The sequence below is a fragment of the Lygodium microphyllum genome, chromosome 2 (assembly GCF_053477565.2).
Source record: "Lygodium microphyllum isolate KBCC chromosome 2, Lygodium_microphyllum_v1.1.10, whole genome shotgun sequence".
In the NCBI taxonomy this organism is placed as follows: domain Eukaryota; kingdom Viridiplantae; phylum Streptophyta; class Polypodiopsida; order Schizaeales; family Lygodiaceae; genus Lygodium; species Lygodium microphyllum.
The window spans coordinates 136,009,120-136,032,744 of record NC_141136.1 but is presented as its reverse complement, the minus strand read 5'-3'; the positions used below and the strand labels follow the sequence as shown (position 1 = coordinate 136,032,744).

Below are 23,625 nucleotides of genomic sequence, written 5' to 3'. Positions count from 1 at the left end.
GATGGGTCATTAACAATATTGTACACTAAATGCCAAAATTTATATCATGTGCTAAAAACATGATGGCGAGGTATCTACAACATCCGTACTTTCCTCTTTCTTCTTTATTTTTGGCATTACTTACACTTGCCTTTCTTCTTGCCCTTTTCACATCCTCATCAATTCTCTCTATGTAGCTAATGTAACTTTTCTTATTGCTTGAAAGTCCTTTTCTTGACCTGTTTGGTCATCAATAACAAGTTGATATGCAAAATAGGTACTAGACCTATATTTCTTCAATCGATATTCTTGTAAGAGCACACTAAGAAACTCCTCAAAGTTTAAGATACTAGTTGAAGCAAGAATGAAAGTCAACCTTAGTTGACTAATGGTGCTTATTAGAAGGACTACTATTGAATGGATAATCAATACCATAGAGATAATAGTCTAATATTCCCTAAGAACTTGTGATGAGAAGGTTTTGCACCTTGAAGTTAGCTCTTTATAACTTGGAGTGGTAGTACACCCCAAGGGTTTGGTTCTTCACCCCCAATGAAGTTGTGATGGAGTTGAGTTTAGAATGTTGTGAGATAGTTAGTGTATATGTGACATAGATGTTAGAGGATTGAGCAAAGCCTAGTATGAGAAGCCGAGAAGGATGCATCTCTAATGTACTGAGTATCCTAGCCATAGTAAACATTGAATGGATAAGTATACAACAAGTAATTGCCAAATTTGGAATACTCTTCATCATAATCTTGAGGATAAAGCTAAAATCATGATAAGACCTAAATTTGGATTACTCTTTATGATAATCTTAAGGAGAGAGGTAAAATTGTGATAAGAACTTAAATGTCCATTGAAAACAATATATGTAATGGAGTTATGTATTATCTCATCCATAGAAATTAACTACCCTTAGGATCTTTGATCATCTTGAGAAAATTGTTCGTGCACCCACCTTCATTCATATATCTAACTCCAACTACCTATATAAATGAATAATTCATGCTTCATTTTGAACTTATAGTAAGTCTATGCCACTCCTCCTTATTAGTCCTACATGAGTGATCTTTTAGAAGAGCAAAAAACAATGATAAGACATAAATTATAGAACATGAATCCACTATGATCATGAAAGATTAAAATGTCTATGTGCCATAGACATACACTACACATGAGTGATCTTTAGAAGAGCAACTAATAATGATAAGACATAAATCATAGAACATGAATCCAGTATGATCATGAAAGACCAAAATGTCTATGTGCCATAGCCATACACTACACATGATCTCTCTCTCCAAACAAGAATTTAGAAGTACAAGATATGAATGTGGCCACACACCTCCTTTTGTAGAGAACAAGTTGGGATGACTTTAGAAATAGATTGGTCAAGCCTCAAAGTGGCCCTTGAATTGGGATTTAAGTACCTGTGAACATGTGAACCTATGAAATAACCACTCTTAATACAATCTCTTAAAGCAAAGGTGGGCAAGCAAGGAACACGAACACCTTGGATGCACCATGGATACTATGACATGATCAAGTTTGGATATGGCTAGATTATTGGAACTTGAAGAAACAATACAAAACTAGAACCTCTTTCTAAACTTGAAGTAGTCAAGCTATCCACTATGCACCACCTCTAGCCACACAAGCTCCAATTTATAGCTCACCCATGACACTAAGATTTCTCCACTAGAGCATGAGGCTTCCCTCTCAATCCCTTCATGCAAGACCACATGAACACATCTTCATATGTTCCATGTCGAAGGGTTTTGGAATGTTAGAACATGCGAACTCAATGGCACACATAAAACTCAAAAGAGCAACAATGTGCCCTTCTTCACCCTCATATGTGCCCCTCTTTGACTAGGAGCATGTGAGGGTGTGCATTACATCACTAGATTAAGAAGGAACCACAGCACTCAACCACATGTCCATAAAATATGACAAAATAATGAAGATGTCAATCATAAGAGCAATATGATCATAATAAAGTGAAATAGAAAAGAAAATAACTTACACATTACTTCAATTGGAAATAGTAGTAAAGGATTTGCGAACACTTGCAATAAACTCTAGGATGCAAAAAATGCAAGCATGAAACCAATTATGCAAGCTTAATGTGGAAGTGTCTATCAAATAGACTCTACATGAATGAACTATAAGAAGACACAAGGGCAAACCATGCTAGCCAACATCAACAAATGATAGTAGTAGCACATGTCAATGTTAGCATCAAGAATGACATTGATGCAAGCCTCTAGACATTACTCATGCAACACATTATATTGTGACTAAATATAGACATCTATGACATTGTTTATGCATAATAGGTGACATGATAAGAAGTCAAGTCCTTCCAATTCAAGCACTTCTACTAGTAGATTGATCACACCATGAGCTAGAGTTAATCAAAAGGGTATGCAAGTACCAAGTCACACTTGAGAAATGTAAGCAACCACATCAAGTAACAACCTTGAGTCTTAGAGCACAACCACTTCAACATCAAGCACAACCATAAGCATCAACAAACATGAACATCTCATCCCATGTCAAATAGATCAATAAATTGCAACATAGTAATGAAAGAGATAATGCAAAAATTGTGAATGGGAGTGTGACTTCACTAGTATTTTGAAAGCACAAGACCATGAATGTGGCCACATATACTCCTTTGATAGGAAAAAGGGTGGCATGGTCTATGAGATGTAGGTTAATCAAGACTTGAAAAAAGCTAGCCATTAAGTATACTCTAGGCACCACCCTCAATATGACCACAAGGGATGATAGTACGTTTTATACAAAAAGTGATCAAAGCATATGCTTGCAGTCATTGATTTCCATTATTTTCTTTTATTTAATTTGTATAAGCACTACATTAGCCTTAGATGGAGATGTAGCCTTGCCTAGGACCTACATCATCTTTCACTATCATTGTCCAATTGACAAAGCTTCAACATCACTCTTATAGCATATGTTAAATCCCCAAAAAGAACCTAGAATTGAAACTCAATAGTGGCAAAAAGTGCAATCAAGGAACTTTTAAAAATCCACTCTATACTGAGGTATTGCTTTTGCAAAGAGACTTCTTAATATGAAAATGATTAACCCACTCTTTTAGGGTGTAGAATCCATTGCTTCTTGTGCAAAAGTATGCTCTTGTATCAATTGTTGGTTTAGGCCTCATTACTTTTGTGCACAAGTGTGCTTCGGTGCCCATTGTTGGGCTAGGGTTGCAAGGTTTTGCTACCCCACCCCCCCCCCCCCACACACACACACACGAAAGAAGAAGAAAGCTTAGGAGCACATAACCAAGAATACCAAATCTCTCAACAATAAGAGAGAAAATACTAAAGAGGAAAAAGGTCCTCGAGTGGTCCTAAGCTTGCTCACATATATCAATTCCAATATACTATACCAAATTTTCTCAATTTTAGATGTTCAAAAACAACAAGTCCTCATTCGGAGTATGCTTTCCTTAAGTTTCAACCACTATCACTCACTAAACTTGCAATTCTCTTTTCTGCCTTAAAGGGATACATTCTAGTTGAGGAAGCAATTCTTTACCTAGTGCATTTCTAGGTGGCTTTGGCTATAGTTGTACAAATGCTTGTGACCTTTGGATAGGGGAACTATATATCGCTTTGGACTCCTACAAAATTGTATGCATGGTGTACTTTGAACCTTGAGCCGATATAGTCAACTTGGTATGCTACAAATCTCTTATCATAGACTTGATTTAGGGGTAAGAGAAGGAGAAGAAGCATCGATGACTCAAACTATGAAGATGGTGCATGTGCAACACTAGCAAACAATGGCATGGTACACATTTAATAAATCAAGTTGTTGATATTAGTTTGACTTCTTTAGCATACCCAATAGGTTGGGTGTGGAAGGAATCCAACATGAACAACCTATATGGGAGTACTAGGAGCATGACAATTTGGAAATGGACATGGATATCTTATATGGGAGTGCTTGGAGTGTGACAATTTGGAGATGTACATGAGTCAAGCACATGAATTTGTTTCTTCGTGCCCACATTGCTTGGCATAAACTAGAGCTAGTTCTCATAGTCCCTCTACACCATATACATAGTCAAAGTTTGCGAATGCTTTGTGAACCATATACCACTTAAATCTTTGGTATTAGATGCACCTCACCCCACGATTTTGCGGGTGCAGGCAAATTCCAAGGGTGTTACCACCACCCCTCATATCCTCATCATGAAGAGGAAAGTTGAAAAAGAGCACAAAGATCAAATTTTTAAAATGATGGCATTTATCTATCTCTAAAAAGAGAGCATGAATCAAAAGCTCATATTTTCTATGGTTGTTACATTAATATTTCAAAGGAAGAGGTTCTTCATATTCAAAAGTTACTCTTCAAAAGATCCATGAGGCTACTGTGGTGTAAATAGGTTTCAGGGCTAAAATGTTGGCTTATTAAAATTAGTTATTCTAACATATAACCTGAGGCTCTGCTTGCATTGATTTGAGGAATCATGCAAGAATTGGAGGCTTGAGCTTCATCACCTCCAAATTTGATTGCCTTGCTCTACAAGGCCATGCCCTAAGCGCATGAGATTGTGCTTGATTCAAGAAAGCATGCAAGGGTTGGGGAAATGAGCTTCATGACCTCCAAATTGCCTATAGTGCCATGCTCTAACTCATACTTAGTCCCTTAATAGGATTTTATATCCTCCCTTATACCCTAAATTGAAGCTCACCTTCACTTTGATGGCCCTATAAGACCATGCTCTAACGCATCAAATTAGTCCCTTAATAAAGTTTATACCATCCCTTATGCCCTTTAATTGGCTCTATTTTCTAAGCTTAACACCTTTATATAATAAATCTCTTCCTCATCCCCTATGACTAGCTTTGTTTTCAATGCTTAAATCCCTAAGATGTTTGGATAGACACAAATAGAGCATGAGGCGGAGTCATAATCATTCTTTCACTAGCTCACATTTGTGAGAGATGGAAAATAGTGTACATGGGGGAAAGTATAAAAGGTGAAGGTACCAGTCATTTTGTATCCAATTTTGACATAATACAATTCTCCTTCATCTTCTTTCTTTCTCAGCTTTCATGACTGCCTTCTCTCTTTTTGTCTTCTTCTCTCATTTTCTAGTCTTTCTCTCTCCTCATCACTCTCTTTCTCTCTCTTTTGCACCCCTTCTTCTCTCTCTTATTTCTCTCTCTCTCTAGTACTCTCCTTGACAAGTGGTATCAGAGCTTCTCATGTTCTTGATCCAATTAGTCATATTTCATTTAGTTCTCCCTTTTCATTCACACAAATCCAAGAACTTCAAGTAGATAGGTACATACATGGTAGGGAGCACTAGAGTGACAAGTGGACATTTCCAAGAAGAAGACATGTAGCATTGAAGACTTTTTAGAAGCTCGAGACATTTTCAAGAAGAATATAGGCAGCATTGAAGACTTTTTAGAAGCTGGAGACATTTTCAAGAAGAAGACATGCAACATTGAAGACTGAAGAGGAGATAAACCATGAACCTTTGTATTCAAGATTGGGAATATATTGCAAGAACTGCTAAACAAAAGCTCTCAACTTTTGAGGATACCTTTTTCAAAAATATCCAATAGCTACTTCAATGCAAATAAATTTTAGATATGCTTAAAGAGAGTTGCAATCGTGCACATCAAATAGTTGCATGTGGTAAATTCAACACCAACCATACCGTCTATGATTGTGACATTTAGCAGAGAGCAAGCTCATGGCTCTCTCTCTCTCTCTCTCTCTCTCTCTCTCTCTCTCTCTCTCTCTCTCTCTCTCTCTCTCTCTCTCTCTCTCTCTCTCTCTCTCTCTCTCTCTCTCTCTCTCGTTTGTCTGCCATTGTAGAATTTACTCTGTCAATCCATCTTTGTTACGGACAGAGTGTGAGCTGTTTTTGTAGAGGAGAATTTTTGGAAGTGGAAACAAGTTGCAAGTTCCTTTCAAGATTTTCAATAGATGGAGGATGTATTTTAATAGGGATTTCCCTATACAATGTGAGCAACTTGTAACCACAGTACTTTCACCTCAATACAGATGGCAAAACCCCCATTAGACATGTAGACTGTGATAAGAAGTAGAAAGAAGCTTAGGAGTCACATGGTGGGCCACATCACATCTTGTGTCTTGTAAGGAAGAAATGCCCATCATCTTGAACAAGTTGAAAATCAAGAAAATGAGGATCAACCACACTACCCTCTTTTGTGAACTTTACAGCATTTCCAACCACACTAACTATAGTCTACATCAATTGTTTAGCTATGGTTGTCTGTGGCTTGGCCCCTTCTAGCTCTCACATGGATAAAGTCTTGCTTGGATGCATATACCGTCTTTGAAGGCTCCTTCTTGGAGGCAGCAAGCTTCTGTTGGCTGCTCATAGTCTTCTTCTGCAGGAGATGCTTTACCCTTTCTAAAGAATGATTCTTATGCCTTACTGGAATCAACACCAGAGAATTCATGTAGATGAGACAAGTCTTCTTGATAGGGGTCTAGACTTGTGAAAAACTTCTTCGACTTCCGAAATTGAAAGTTTATGTCTACTTTCTAGATTTAAAGTTTATGTATTTCATTCTACCCTTGAGCCCTGAGATTGATAGTGCTTGTGCATCACTGTTGTTGTCACCATTAGAAACATCAAATGAAGGCATAGATACCATTTGCTCACCCCTTCTTTGAATCAATTGTTCTTTTGTTTTTCTAATAGCCCCTCTCCAATTGGTATGAAATAATGCATCATCATTGGAGCCAACACTATTGTATTTGTCATATTAGGAGCCTGATACATTGTTTACTTGATTCATTTGTGGCTCTGAGGTAATTGTGCCATTGCTTTTTTAAAAAAAACTATATCTTATGAATGCAAGCTCCAAACCATATGAATGCTTTTTATTAGTTGCTTGATCAAGTATTTGACTTTTATTTACTTGAGCTAAATCCTGTAAGGTAGTTCTACCATGCATCTTTAGGCCTCAAGTTATGACATTATTCTTTGTTGAAGCCAAAGGAAGATCATCCTCCAAATGTGTGTGAAGTTGGATAACCAATGCAGAAGGTGCCCTTGCAAGTTGGAAAATATAGATATGGTTTGAAACAAGGAGAGAAACTAATGCTGGATGACGAGTGTAGAAGGTGCCCCTATAAGTTGGAAAATCTAAATATGGTTTGAAATAGGGGGAGAAATTGTTGCCATATTTAGAAATTCTTTGAGAAGAATTCATATTTTATGTAGTGTAAGATCTAGCAAGCATTGCTACTCAGCAACAAAGCAAGGAAGAAGCTTATTCACATTTAGCTTATGTTGGGAATGTTGATTACCCCTGCACACGTGAGGAGGTACAATAGCATTTTTAGTCCTATGACATAGTCAATTGAGTTACGACTCTAATGGAAAAATTTGGGTAGCCTAAGGGGTACGCATGTGTAGAATTTTTGGAGATGGAGGCTGTACAAAATGCTCTTTTGTTGAATGAGTCTAGAGGCTGTGAAAAATGCCCTTCTGTTGAATGAGTTTGAGATTCTTCTATTATGTGGAGGCTGTACAAAATGCCCTTCTGTTGAATGAGTCTGACCTTCTTCTATTGCCATATGGGATGACATTCAACTTGGTTGATAGTAGGGATGATCTTGGTACTTAATAGAGATGGGTTAGCCGTCAGTATAGAGCTTGCCCTTGCTTGTTTTAATTGATCAAAGGAGTCTTGCATCTCAATGTTTCTCAGATTTGAGTCCAACTCATGCTCTTTGACATAAAACCTTGCATAAGTTAGACTTGATATTGACTTGGTATTGAGACCATCCTTTCCAATTACGAGACTTGCAAGAGAGGCATCAATGCTCGTCCTAGCAGTTGATATAGCGTATTGATGTAATTCACCTTATGGAAAACAAGAACATAAGTAGAGAAGTTATGCAGCTTTGTTGATGCTCATCAAACAAGAAGATTCTGAAAGCAACTTGATTACAATGGCAATTGAGATCAATAGCTCTAACTCTATTGGACAAGGTTGGCTTCAAACACATGCTCATATTGATAAACTTGGAGCTTTAACTGATCGTTATATTGCTCTTATGAAGGCAGACAAAAAAAATAGAGCAAGACTGGAATCAAGTATGGATTTTCATCACCCTAAGTATTATCAACAACATGATGAGTATTATGGTCATGATGAGTATTCTCATGGGCATTATGCACCCGATGCTTATGCTTATGGCCAACATGTATATGCTAATGGTACACACTATCATCTACATGCATCTTCTAAATATGGGAACCATCAACATGCAAATGAACATGAGCAATATGCAAGTATATCTGGACAACATGTTAGTACTTATAGATATGATGTACCATGTCATAATGCAAAGTATCATTCCACTGAACCTTCCTTGATTATAGATGATACTCTACATTATGAAGACCTCAGAATGGCTATTATGGGCAACATGCTGATGCTTCTAAGCATCCATCTTTTCAGCAACATAATCATGATTATAATTGTGAACCTTCCTTGATTCAGTAGCCTAGTTCTTATGGATGTGATGATAATGGTCATGTTTATCTCAATACTTCTAGCTTTGATCATCAGCAAGTTCATAACTACCATGGTATTCTATATCCCAATCAGTTTATACCTCATGATCACCTAAATGTAATGATGAGTTATTTTCAAGGTGCTAATGATGAAGAAGAGAGCACTGAGCAAGCTAAACAACAAGAAGGGGATAATGAGCAACATGATCAACAAGAAGATGAGCAAGAAGAAGACAACAACCAAGAAGATGTATAAGAAGGGAACAATGAAGAGTAAGATGTACAAGGTGATGACATGTTAGTTGAAGAATCACATGAGGCACTCACAGATGTAGGCACTCATGACATATTAGTTGAAGAATCACATGAGGCACTCATAGATGTAGATGGTTATGTCGAAGGTTTTAGGGTCTTGGAGCAACCTCATGATGATCTTAATAAGCATCCATTTACAGTTAATCAAGATGAAGATCATGATGACCATCCATACGAAGAAGACCAAGCTAATTAGCAAGATGATCCTCTAGTAGAACACAGTGTGTATGAAGATCACTTGGTAAGTAATCAACCTTATGGACCATTTGAGAAAGAATATGAGCATACTGAAAATGAAGACTTTGAAATTCTTGATCATGCTTATGATGGATTAGTTGAGGATATGCATAAGCTCACACTCAATCAGGGTTTATACCAACTAGAAGATGAGTGGTATGCATATGATTATGGTTATGAAGACTTGGATAATGATTTTGATCATTGGTATGCTGATAATGAGGATGTATGTGATGGCTATAATCAGATGGATAATGGATATGATTATGGGGATCTTTCTTCCTACCCATTTGACCTGAGTGGTCAAGATTAAGAGTTTGATGACAGTTTTCCTCCTCTTGATCATTATTATGATGGTATACCTTTTGATCTAGGAGGTTACGGTGGTGGACAGGATTTTGCACCTTCGTTAGGGTAACATAAATTTGTAGATAGCTCTATGTTTTGGCTCAATTTTAATTTTGATTTTATTTTAGAGGAGTTACACCTATATGCCTAAAAGTATATTCAATTTGCTTTCTTTTGACTCATAGTACACTTGATTTGGATATGCCCATTAAAAGATATCTCAATTTTACTACAACAGGGTCTATAGTAGACAACAAGCTGCTTATTGTTTGTAGGTGTCATTTCTTGGAGTTATGGTGGTCTAGTTCTCAGCTTTATCATCTCAAATGGATGTCCATATGGTCTATTTGCTTTTCCACATCTTATTACATCCATTACTTAGTACATATTAGTGCTTTTCCTATTTTTGTAGCCACTTGTAACAGAGTAGTACTTTGACTTCCTTACATTTAGCCATTGTAAACAGTCCACCAATGTTTTTGAGAACAAAAACTTATTTTGAGTGGGGATGGAATATACAAAAACTTCTTTTGAGCTGGGATGGAATGTAAGAGATGGAAAATAGGGTACGTAGGGGTAGGTGTAAAAGGTGAAGGTACCAATCGTTTTGTATCTAGTTTTGATGTTATACAAGTCTCCCTCATCTTCTCTCTTTCTCAGCTCTTGTGGCTGCCTTCTCTCTCTTTCTGTCTTTCTCTCTCCTTGTCACTCTTTTTCTCTCTCTTTTGCACCCCTTCTTTTCTCTCTTTTGTAATTTTCTCTCTCCTCTTTCTCTCTCTCTGATCCTCTCCTTGACAACATCCACATTGATGGTCCTTAAGTTCCGACCCGTCAAGTTAGTCCCTCAATAAGCTCTATACCTTCTATGATGATACCCTTGGCTGGGGTTCACTCAAATGCCCACCTCTCAACTAGTCCCTCAATAAGCTCTATACCTTCTTTGATACCCTTGGTTGGGGGCCACTCAAATACCCACCTCTCAACTAGGCTTGGGGGGTCCCAAAGGGGCCAACAACAAGAGCCCTCGATTCAATTGTATATCAAAGTTTAATTGGAATATTCCTTGGACTCTCATACGTCATATATATGGATGATGGATTTGCTAATCCATGTGGGAAATAAGAAAATGAAATTTGTCCATGTGCATCTATAATTAATTGACCTCCAACACTACGTATACATAGGCAATGCTACCCTCTAGCACATTATAGCTATTGAGCACTCATACCTTCTACACTCACTATTCTCCATCCAACATTTCTCTATATCACTATTAAAGCCCATAGGAGCATAGAGGTGGAGAGAGCCTTCAACCACCAATTATATCAGTTTGGTATAGTAATAATATTTACTCTCACCTATTCTCTCTCTTGTACTCAAGTATATTCGCTACTATCTTCTGTTGTATCAATTGACTCTGTTTTCCACAGCTATACCCTTAACATAAACCTCCTCTTTATACCCTTTACATAAATCTCTACCTTAGCATAAACCCTCTAGATAAATGTCTCATTATACCCTGTTTATACCCTTTACATACATCTACGCCTTAGCATAAATCCTCCAAATAAGCGTCTCCTTATACCCTAGAACTTGCTGCTTAAACCCTTGGCATATTTAAACCGGTGTACAAATAATCCATGAGATGGGCTCATGATCTTGTACAGGGCCTTTCACTGGCGGGCTTCTACAGGCGAGCCTGCTTCCGCCTCGCTGAATTTGAGCCAGGTCTACAGCAAATGCTAATCAGATGCTGCGTCTTAAGCATTGTCGGACCTGCAGTAGCAGTTATGGGAGACAGGGAGCCCTGGCCCTAGCCGCCAGCAAGCTGCAGGATGCATTCCACGGCGCCAAATGCCTTTCCCTGTCTGCAGCCCCGCAGCCCCTGCCCGACACGCCGCCCTCCTCACCGGCCTCCTTCGTTCCGGCCACACCGCAGGTTGAAGCCATCCTTGATTACCACGACAGGACCAAGCACTCCTTCCAGCGCTATGCAGATACCCCCTCCGGCCTCGACTGGGCCAGCCAGCCGTACCCGTTCCGCAAATACGTTGGTATCAAACCCATCCCCCTCCGGCATCTCCCCCCAATAGAGGGCAACCCGGCTGACCAGCCGTACAACCGCGTCTTCTCTGAATTCTTCAACCCTTCTGTTGTCGGCAAGGCTGCCCTCTCGCAGCTTCTTTATGACTCCTTTGCTGTGGCTGTGTGGAAGCAGGGCGGCGAAGTTATCTGGCCGCTCCGTGTTCTCCCTAGCAGCGGTAACCTACATCCTACGGAATGCCATGTCATCAGCAGCTCAATGCTCGGCATCACAGATAAGCCTTACATTGCACACTATGCGGCAAGAGAGCACGCACTGGAGCTCAGGGCTGAGGTTCCCCTGGAAGTTATGAATGAAATGAAAAAAGGTCTACCTCACGATACATTCTTCTTGGCTCTCACCTCTATCCATTGGAGGCAAGCATGGAAATATGGAGACAGAGGATTGCGTTATTGCCACCAGGACATGGGACATGCAATTGGTGCCGTTTCAATTGCAGCATGTTGCCTAGGATGGGATGCACTCTTGCTGGATGGATGGGGAAATGCTGACCTAGATCACTTGCTTGGTATGTCAGGACGCAAAGCTATTCCTGCTGATGCCCCCAAGAAAGGATACTACCCTGAACTGGAACAAGAACGGTCCTGTTGCCTAATAGCTATTTATCCTGGCAGAAGGAAGGTTGATTTTGACTATAATTGCAAGTCCACTGTCCTTGTCAAAATTGCCAATGTGACAGTACCTTCAGACAGTCTACTGGAAGCAGTACATTCTCGAATGGCTGGTGTAAAGTGGAACGGGAGGTTGAATGAACTGAGCAAAGAACACATGTGGTCAGACGCACTTGAGAAAGCAGCTGTAGCCTGTGAAAAGCCTACCATGCCAACAGAATTAAACACACCAGCTCTCCCTCAGTATTGGATATTTACTCACCACTACAAACCATACACATTGCGGCAGTTAATACACAAGCGAAGGAGTGCTGTCAAGTTTGATGGGAAACATGTTTTGGAAAAAGAGGCATTATACCAGATGATGTGGAAGGCATTGCCTTCTGGCTATTGTGCAGAACGTCAAGGGTCAACACGCCAGTTCCCTTTCAGGATTCTTCCATGGAATGCAGAGGTTCACCTGGCCATTTTTGCACATAGAATTGCTGGGCTTCCCAAAGGTCTTTATATTTTGGTTAGGAATGAGGATCATGAACAGCAGCTGCGGCAGGTGCTAAGGCCACAGTTTATGTGGGAGAAACCAGAGAAGTGTCCTGCAAAGTTGCCATTTTATAAACTGGCAGAATCAGACATGGAGAAACTTTCCATGCAGGTCCATTGTCATCAGGTTTGTTGTTCATCATCCTGCTGTCATCCTGCTTTCACAATCACACTTTAATGCCATTATCCTGCTTTCATGGTGGTACAGTTGAATTACTAACATTTTAATTTTGTAAGTACTCATTTGAAGTGGGGGACTGAAATGCTGTGTAGGTTTTCCAGTGTGTTTATATGTAAGACAAATGACTGCTTTTGCTCGTTGAAAATTTACCTTAAGTTTGTGACTTCTTGATTTTTCTGGTCTTTTGGAGTATATACAATACAATAGACTGCATGGTTGCTTGAGTTCTTATGTTGGTAGTTTACTTTGAAGCCTCATTTGTTATATGGCATGTTATAACATCTATTGCACAAGTGCGCAATCCATACTTTGCTGAGTTTCGTGCTGTCTAGATATGTTGTACAGCACATTGTGGATACCTTGTTGTGGAGAGAGCATGTTATTGATGTGCTACTAGGTAGAAGGTAATGACAAGGGAAGGCTGGGGTTATAGAAGTATAGAAGACAACTAAACAAGCTCAGTGTAAGAACACATGGCTCGCTATCTCTTTTCTCACAAGCGTGGATGCCTATAGCTAAGCTTTGTTGACAACGCTAAATGCAACAATCAAGTAATGTCTTAATGAAACCCTCTCTGTCATATATGGCACTAGGTCCATTTGTGTGGCTCCAAACCAATATCTTGTTGTGACAACTTGGACCCTTGGATAATGATCTATACGGTAAACTTTCTACCAAAAGTTTGTTTTGCAAAAGCCCTTTCCCAACAGGAAGTAGAGAGGTTGTATAATGCATTTGGGCAATGCACGTACATGTGCTCATGTACCGGGCGGGTGAGAGCTTACTATTTTCCAAAGTCAAAAAACTTGCTCTCATTCGATGGTATCTCAACTTCAAGGGTAGGTTGTTGACGTGGTGGTCTATGGAGCGCATGCTGGAGTGACTAGAAAAGTTGGTGGTCGTAGATTCAGTGAACGAAGAGTGTAGTATGGTGGGCTTGTGTCGCAATTCTCTACTAGCTAGTAACAAGAGGGCTACCATGGTTTGGGTGTGTCTACCACCAAGTTCACAAAGACGATCTTAGAACATGCTAGGCGGGAGCATGCAGCTACTTCTACTCATGTTTTTGATACCTTTAATTCTTCTCCACAGGGTGCATTTGGCCACCTCGAGTGTTGCCAATCATCGTCTACATCTTTCCTTAACGTCTAGTGGCTCTTCATGTCTCTCTCACTGAGAAGGAACATGTAGTGATGGCAAAGAAATTAACCATTTTAAAGATCAATGGCATGCAAGATAACAAGCTTATCTACACTTGAGTGAATGAGATGGATGGTGCCCACGCCTTAGTGTGGCAAATGTAGAATTCAAGATTGTTCATGTTCAAAAGAGCCTTTAAGACAGAGCAGCTCTATGGTAGGAGTGACACCTAGAATGACGTGCAATTTGGCCAATCTAACCAATCCATTGTTGCTAAAGCCAAAGAGAAGGGCAAGTCCACAAATAGTGGAGGAGATACTTCCAAGAAGGTAACTGCTTGAGAGGAGCAAAAGAAGCTAAAGGAAGAGACAAGTGTTTGTCACATGCAAGTAAATGGGGTATGTTGCCAAGAATTACCTCAAAATCTTAACTCGAAGAATGGAACTTCTAAGACGAGAGTCAAGACAATGAAGGGTGACTTTACCTTCATCCGTTAGACGATGGTCATGGGCCATTTAACACTTTACTTGGTGGATGGTGGAGTATTTGAGAATTTGATTCAAGATTGGTTTGTTGCAAAGTACCATCTCACATGATACTAGCATAACTCACGTAGCAAGCTTTTTACCCAAAGAGAGAGACAAAAGCTAGTACCACTTTAGGGAGTAAGTGGAGGATGTAGGTGTCCAATGAAACAAGTCTCTTAAATCTTGGACAATGGATAGTCCGTCGGTTCCAAAAAGCCTTAAAACCAAGATTTCCCTTGGTTTGCTTAGATATTGGCTTTCATCTTGCTCCTTGCAAGACAAATTAAGCCCCAAATCTGATATGGACTGGCTGACCTCTTGAATTCTTGTGAAATCCTTTAATTTTAGATGTTGAAATTTAAGTCCTAAGTCCTCAATTTTGAGCACATATCGCGATGTGGCTAAGTAAAACCCTGATTTTTGATATAAATCAAGGTTTATAGTAGAGATTTTCCAATATCTCTATCTTTGATGACTCAAAATGAAGGATTTTGTTGAGATAACTTGAGAGATGGCTGAAGGATGATAGAGAGAATGTTTTAGAGAGAGAAATTTTAGAGTTCATACAAGAAAGATTGAAAAATTGCTGCTACCTTGCTCAAATAGCTATGAAAGTTATCACCTACAGTATAGGATGACTAAAAAAGTTGGTGCCCCCTCCTGTATGCTGCCACTTGCACGAGAATGACCTTAGGTTGCTATCAATTGCATTTGGAGGGCTTCAAACTGCTGTCACCTACTATAGGATTGGTCCTTGATGGCTGCAAATTACATTAGTATTATCTCCTTGCTCTTTAACAACCTCCTTCTCTCTCACAATGGTTGGAATAGACTTCCATCAGTCCCTAAAAATATTTTTTTCACTTGCATGGGCAAGTTTTGCAAAGTGGTTGTCGTGTAATCCCATTCTCTTGCGTTATCTAGCTTATTAAATTAACTTTTAAAATATTAATGTTAAAAATTAATTTAATAATTATTCTAGTGCTTAGAAACATAATTTCACCTACCAATAATTAAATTGGTTAGGTCACTTTGTCTTCAAAGTATCCTTGAGTAGCTATTAGCCCTTAGATCGGCATTAAATTAATTAATTAATACCTAGTCTCTAATGTCACCATTGATATTAGTGGCCAATAAATTAGTCTTGGCCAAAATTTGACACTTGATATCCTTGTTGGATATAACTTATTATAATTTTTACATTTTCGTACCAACTCATATTTCGGGGTCTTGGGTCTCACACTATGAAATAATTAACCATCTCACATGTGCAAACCATATTAGCACATTTGATTAACTTTTAATCAGATGCTAAGAAAAAGAAATAAAATTTAATATCCTCATGATAAACCATCTCCTTGAAATTTTTACAATCATTTTTGATTGCACTGTAAATAGATGTTGACATTATAGTCAAACACGTCACGGGGACGTTGTCGTGCTGCTACGCGCACCGTGTAAAAAAAATCTAGAATGTGGCTTTCTTATTAATTTAGAGAGTCAATATCATTTTTGACATTAGTGTTAGTGTCCATGGTTCATAAATATTAAATTTTTGGACGAGTTTTAGTCAATTTTTGATATTCTAGATATTATCTCTTGTAAAAATCCATAAAACTAAAGACAACTTCTAGAGTAGGATGATATATAAAAGAAAGTATGTAGCTTTCAATCAATTTGAGAGGATTTTATGTAAAAAGAGAGATTAACGAAATCGGGCTATTGGGAATTTGTTGCAGGAAATGAAGAAGAACCAGTTCTTCCTGATGTTCTCAATCAACAGCAAATGCAGGCATTCAAAACATGGCATGAGAGAGCTAGGAAAGTTATGTATTGGCTATCTATCAGTATTTCAGACTCGATGATTGTGCATATTCAAGATGCAAGTACGCCAAAGGAGGCATGGGATACTTTGTCAAAAATGTATAGCACAAATACGCAAGCCAGGAAAATGCAGCTCAAGCAAGAGTTGCATAATGTGCAAAGAGAAAGTATGAGCATCAACGACTACCACATGAAGGTGAAGAAGATTGCAGATGCACTTGCTTCCATTGGGTCGCCAGTGGAAGATGATTTGGTTTCCGTGACCTTGAATGGTCTAGGAAAGGATTATGCACAGTTCCGAACATCCATTTCTGTCCGTGAAAGATTTCCTGATTTTGAGGAGTTGATTGCTCTTCTAATTTTTGAGGAGCAGAGAAATGGTGGTGCATCTTCTTCAGGAGGAACTTCAAAAGAAGCTGTCTTCTACTCAAATGCTGGAAGAGGTAGAGGCAGAGGTAGAGGAGGCCGATTTGGAGGCCGTGACAGAAATCAGAATATGCAGCAAACTCAAGAAAACCAGTCCTATGGAGGAGGACGTGGTAACTCTAGAGGCAGGGGGAGCCAAAGAGGTCGTGGTGGATGGCAAAGAGGCCAAAATGCAAATAGTAATGTTGAATGCTACTATTGTGGTAAAATGGGTTATATAGCTAAAGACTGCTATAAAAAGCAGAATGACATCATGAATGGAAAACTGCAACAAGGAAATTATGCATCCTCTAGTAGACAGGGTGATGACAGAAATGAGCATCTGTTTATGGTGTAACACATGAACAATTCTGTGACAAGTGCAGAAGAAAGCAACGATGTATGGTATGTTGACTCAGGTGCATCAAACCACATGACAGGTCATGCAGAATGGATGCAGGATGCAAGGAAAATCGAAAAACCAGGATTTGTGGAGACTGGTGATGATACTGCACATCCTATTGTGCAGATTGGAAAAATTCCTTTGTCTATGCAGGATGGGAAAAAGAAATACCTGTCCGATGTATTTCATGTCCCGAATATCACCAAGAATCTGGTTTCTGTTGGTCAAATGGTTGAGCAGGGCTTGCAGGTCAGATTTAATCCTCATGGATGCTTTGTTGAGGATATGAAAAATAAAGGTCGCTTGATAGCAAAAGGAAAGAAGAATGGCAGAATGTTTACATTGGATGCAGACATGTCTGAATTGAGTGCAGCAATGTTTGCACATGGGACCGGTGTAGTTGCAGATATTGATATCTGGCATAAACGCATTGGTCATGTTAATGTGCAGCGACTTAAATCAATGCAGGCCGAAAATATTGTTACAGGTTTGCCTAAATTCAAGGTTGTAGAAATGTATAAGGTATGTGAAGCCTGTCAGTTTGGAAAACAGGCAAGGAAACCATTTCCTAGACATGTGCAAGAGAGTGAGAAGCCATTGGAATTAATCCACTCTGATGTGTGGACTACTAAAGCTGCATCTCTTGGAGGCTGTCATTATTTTGTCATTTTTATTGATGACTATAGCAAAAAAGTTTGGGTGTATTTTATGAAAAAGAAAAGTGAAGTTTTTGGGCATTTCAAAACTCTTAAAGCTATGGTTGAAAAAGAAACATGCCTGCAGATAAAATGCCTAAGGTCAGATGGAGGGGGAGAGTACCTCTCAAATGAGTTTGCAAGGTTCCTACAGGAGCATGGCATAAAGCAGCAATATTCATGCAATCATACACAACAAAATGGAATTGCAGAAAGGAAAAACAGGCATATTGGAGAGGTATCTCGTGCCATGCTCAATGAAAAAGACTTGCCAGATTTTTATTGGGCTGAAGCAGTTGCTACAACAGTCTACATAATGAACAGGACTCCCACTGCAACAATACATGGAATGACTTCAGAGGAGAGGTATACTGGTAGGAAACCAGATATTTTTTATTTGAAAATTTTTGGTTGCATTGCTTATGTACATGTGTCAGATGAGTTGAGATCCAAGTTGGATCCAAAAGCTGAGAAGTGCATCTTTATTGGTTACTCTCTGCAGCAAAAAGGGTATAGATGCTATAATCCTTCTACTCGTAAGTTTACAGTGAGCAGAGATGTTTTTGATGAGATGAGTAGCTGGTATAAACCAGTAAATGTGATTGATGATGTAGATGCACAAAATGGTAATGCTGCACAGAATTCACAGCAGCAGTCACAAAATATTAGTGGACCTGGAGCGTCCTCTAGCAGTGGTTTACATTCTTCGCCATGGACAGGCACATTGAGATCAGGAGAATCTTCTCAAAGTAATGCAGATAGTGGTATGCAGGTATCTCGAAAAGGAAAAGAGAAGGTTGATCAGCCCATGTTTGATGTGAATGCAGGTCACTCTTATGTGGATGGTGAATCCAGTGGCTCAGAACAGAGCATTGATGATGAGTTGGGTATTCCTTCTATTGTTACACCTGGAGTAAGGAAGACCAGGGATGTTTTGAGAGCACCTGGGAGTGAACCTACTTTGCGCAGGTCTACGAGAGCTAGGTATCCTGTGGATAGGCTGAAATATGATGGATTTACAGCCATTCACTATGCATATATGGTCAAAGTGATACAAGAATCAGAACCCACTTCTTTTGAGCAAGCCATGGGAAAAGAAAAATGGGAGAAAGCCATGGATGAAGAAATGGATGCCTTGGAAGCAAATGCCACATGGGAATTGATACCTTTGCCTAAAGGTAAAAATGCAATTGATTGTAAGTGGGTTTATAAGGTGAAGCACAATGCAGATGGTTCTGTGAACAGATACAAGGCAAGATTAGTAGTCAAGGGGTATGCACAAACATATGGCATTGACTATGAAGAAACATTCAGTCCGGTTGCAAGGATGGCAACCGTTAGAGCAGTCATTTCTATGGCTGCATCAAAGGGATGGTCTTTACATCAGATGGATGTAAAGAATGCCTTCTTGCATGGTGATTTGCAAGAAGAGGTCTATATGGAGTAGTCACCAGGTTATGTGCATGCTGTTCATCCTGAGTTTGTTTGCAGGTTGAAGAAAGCCTTGTATGGCTTGAAGCAAGCACCTAGAGCATGGTCTGACAAGATAGGACAGTATCTTGTCACTATTGGCTTTCAGATTTCCAAGGCAGATTTCTCACTTTATGTGAGAAAAACAGAGAAATGTATTATGTTACTTGTCATTTATGTTGATGATTTGATTATGACAGGTGACAGTGATGAAGATATCCTTCATGTGAAAATGCTATTGAAGCAGAAGTTTGAGATGAAGGATTTGGGAGAGCTGCGTTATTTCTTGGGCATTGAGGTGATTAGATCACCAAGTGGGATACAGCTCTTGCAGAGGCAGTATGGATTGGACATGCTGTCCAAATATGGGATGACAGGTTGTAAGCCTATTTCAGTTCCTTTGGAGCAGAATGTGAAGGTGAGCACAGATGCAGGTGGGCTTCTAGAAGACCCTACTATGTACAGACGCATAGTAGGAAGTTTGATTTATATGACTATTACCAGGCCAGATTTGAGCTATGTTGTTGGATTGGTAAGTCAGTTTATGCAGGCTCCAAGAAAACCACATTTGGATGCGGCTAGATGCATACTCAGATATGTGAAGTCCACATTGCAGTATGGATTTTTTTATGAGACTGGGGTTCAGATACAGTTGCATGGATACACTGATGCTGATTGGGCTGGTAGTATTTCTGATAGACGATCTACCAGTGGATATGTGTTCTCTTTTGGGAGTGCTGCAGTCACTTGGAGCAGCAAGAAACAGCCTACAGTTGCCTTGTTGAGCACAAAGGCTGAGTACAGGGGTGCAGCAATGGCTGCATGTGAGGTAGCTTGGTTGCATAAGCTACTTTATGATATGCATCAGTCTATAGATGGGCCAGTTGTCATTTATTGTGACAACATGAGTAGTATACACTTGGCAAATAACCCAGTCTATCATGCTAGAACAAAGCACATTAAGGTGCATTATCACTATGTGCGAGAGAGGGTTTTACTAGGTCTTATTGATCTAGTTTATGTCAGCACAGAGGATCAGGTAGCTGACATATTCACGAAGGCATTGGGCGCAGAGAAGGTGCGCAAGTTCAGAGACCTGCTTGGTATGCAAGAATTGGGATTGAGCTCGAGGGGGAGTGTTGAGATATCGAGCTCCACTCGTGATACGCCAGGGTGACCGTTGTGTATTTATGTCACCGACTTGTCAGTTGCAGACGCGGTTGGTACACCGCCCATGAATAATAGCTACATGATAGCTATCCTTATCTACTCTAGTTCGTGGCTCAGTTAGTATGCCACCTTAGTTAGTTGAGTTTGGTTTGAGACCCATATATAGGGTTCTTCTATTTCTTTGTACCAGAGTTCTTTTGGCTTACACAACTAAGAAAAGGAAAACTGTTTTCAGCCTCCACCCTTGTGTGTCTTCCCCCATTGTGCAAGCAAGAAAGCTTCAAGCGAGACTCCTTCCTTCTCTCCCACAATCTTGACACTGCCTTGGTGCTAGAGACATAGAGATTCGAGGCCCCCTAATTGTATCATCTTCATTCATACATTATCAGCCAGATTCTTTACAAGACCCTACAAAAAAATGATCCAGGGTGTTTGGTCATGTTCACTTGAGTACCTTTTTGTTGAGGTTCTGATTGGTTCTGTATAGCTTCTGTATAGCTTCTGTTTTGTTATGATTGTCTTCTGTATGAAGAATGGATTGATGATTGATGAAGATTGAGATCTTTTGGAAGCATATTGAATAGTTTTTGATATTTTGAAATGGTTTGAGTATGAGTTATGAGCTTCTGATGACCTTCTGTAACCCTCTGTCTCTGCTTTGTCTCTGTACTGTAACTGTACTGTAGCTGCTCTGGTGTTGTACTGTAACTATCTGTAGACCTTCTGTAAGTGTTCTGTAGAATGTATGTGTGACTTTGAGAAAGTTTTCTAACCTTTGGAAAGGATGAATCTAAGTTCAAAAGAGCTAAAACAAATGGAAGAAGTAGCTGCTGAAGATTGAAGAGAAGACTGAAGTGATAGTGACAGTAGTGAGCTGTGAAAAGACACTGTAGTGGCTCTAGTGACTCTTCATATTAAACATACCTCTTGGGAGGTGCATCCACGACCTAAGAAGGATTATTGAGAGTTATTATGAGAGTATTGTAGTGAGGAGATGATGTACTATTGATGGAGAGAGAGAGAGAGCCAGAGATAGTCAATTCTATCAATTGCCTCCAGCTGGCTGGATGAAATTGCAATCTGCTTGGGAATAATCAGTATATTTCATCACAATCACCTTGGCCCAGGTCTCCTTTTTTGGGATGTAGAGGTCAGTCACTTTTGTTTGAAACTCTGCTGCTCTTAAAAGGCATTGTGAAGTATACAGGGTTGTCCCTAAGTAGGCTTCATAACCGTTTTCCATACTGAATTTCAAGGAACTGCCAAGCTTGTAAGAATGCAGATGAATTGGTCTATAGAACGGTAGAATTGTTTCTTCTCACGTACAGGAACCCAGGCTTGTGAGCCTGGTGTCTAGTACTGAACTAAGGAAGAAGTGTGAAAGAAGGGTGGGACACTTTCCTCACAGAGTTCATGCCTTGACTTTATTCTCTGTGAGCGACTATTGATATTTAAGTTGTGGTTTAAGAGCAGCATCATACACATGTTTCACTTCAGCAAGTGCATGTTCTGTTATTTGATCTTCTGTGCAAGAAAAAGAGTGCGTGCCTGTTGATTTCTCGTTTAGTTATTGGGTGCCCTGTTGCCATGCAGGCTTTCCATTGATCTCTTTTAAACATGAGTTACTCAAGAAGAGCACTTGTGTTTGTTCTTGTATTCAGCTTCAATGAGTCCCATCAAGAATGAACTGACTGTGTGTCAATCATGAGTTTTTTTGAAACTTTTGAAAGTGTTGTATATGTGCTTTGCTGAGAGCGGGCATACTGGATTAGTTTTTCATTATCAATGCACTGTTCTGGTAGAATCTCTAAATTTTGCAAGTCTTTCCTAATAATCTGTTATGACTTTTAAATTCAGGAAATTGGAGGAAGTGGCTGCTTTAGTGTGGCAATGATTGCTCGCTTTGATCCTTTGAATGAAAAAGGTGCATGGATGTATCCTCGATTACACTGGGAATGTGGAGTGCTTGGGCAGCTGCTCTACATGGAAGCCTATTCAATGGGTCTTTCAGGCTCTGGCATAGGCTGTTACTTCGATGATCCAGGTAGGTGTACACTCCAAACCCGAAATACCACATACCACCCCCCACCACTGCGCGTGTGTGCATACACACACAGTGGGCAAACCCCCCCCCCCCCCCCCCCCCCACACACACACACACACACACACACACACACACAGAGTGAGGTAACTATTGAATGCATTCTATGGGACAGTTAAATTCTTATCTGACAATTTTGGGGCCCCTTGTTTGCCTGTGTTGTGTATGTATAAGTATGCTTGCATGCATTAAAGCAATGCATGTAAAGTATAAAGTAACCAATGAGTACATGCTATGATACTGTTAATTGGTGTTTGCACGTCTGTGTCTTGCAGGCTGCATGTCTGTCTGTCTATATCAGTTCCCCTTTTTATGCATGTAGGTGATGTTCTTATAAAGAGCTACTGCTCGTTAGAAGCGACATGCAGTGTGTAGTCGATCATTTAATGCATGATATGAGTGGCTAAGAGGCTTAGAGCTATTCAGGCTCAATTTGATTGAAAAAATAATCACCCAAGAAACTGTATCGACAAACACCCCTTTTACCTTTTCTTGTTTTGCAGTGCATCAAGTTTTAGGTATCCAAGGGAAGGAGTTCCAGAGTCTTTACCACTTTGCAGTTGGTGTTGCTGTGGAGGATAAGCGCATTTTGGATCTACCCCCGTATCCTCCTGCAGATAAGCCCCAAGATAAAAAGTAGTGTTTTTTATTGTTGAAACTCCTACAATCCATTGCTAAGCCCCTTCTCCCTGATTACTCTCTAGTAGACACTAGATTTGATTAGATTCCAGAGGGAAGTAGCATTGTTGCTCTTATGACATTTTGCTGTCCAGAGTTCAAGTCAGGAGAATGTTGTTTAAGCTCTCCATTCTCAGTACAGAAACGTATAGGTTAGCAGTGCTAAGTAAGCTGCAGCTGTCGCGTACACAAGGTAGTCTGTCTTACAGAGACAGGCTTGTAATACTTAGGGTAACTTGAGTGTGACAGTGCCACTGTAATGCAATGCGAGCATTAATCAAAACCAACAAGTATAGAACTCAAGATATTTCTGGTATAGTATCATATTTCTGTAAAC

The 23,625-nt window shown here is 39.7% G+C and overlaps 1 protein-coding gene across 1 annotated transcript; it reads left to right on the top strand.

Moving 5' to 3' along the window:
- The first annotated feature begins 11,032 nt into the window (after positions 1-11,032).
- LOC148040361 (uncharacterized) lies at positions 11,033-23,591 on the top strand. The gene is made up of 3 exons (XM_087698785.1): positions 11,033-12,821; positions 22,367-22,553; positions 23,114-23,591. The coding sequence occupies exons 1-3, from the start codon at positions 11,190-11,192 to the stop codon at positions 23,248-23,250; spliced, it is 1,956 nt and encodes a 651-aa protein (XP_087554911.1). The 5' UTR covers positions 11,033-11,189; the 3' UTR covers positions 23,251-23,591.
- Positions 23,592-23,625: the final 34 nt, after the last annotated feature.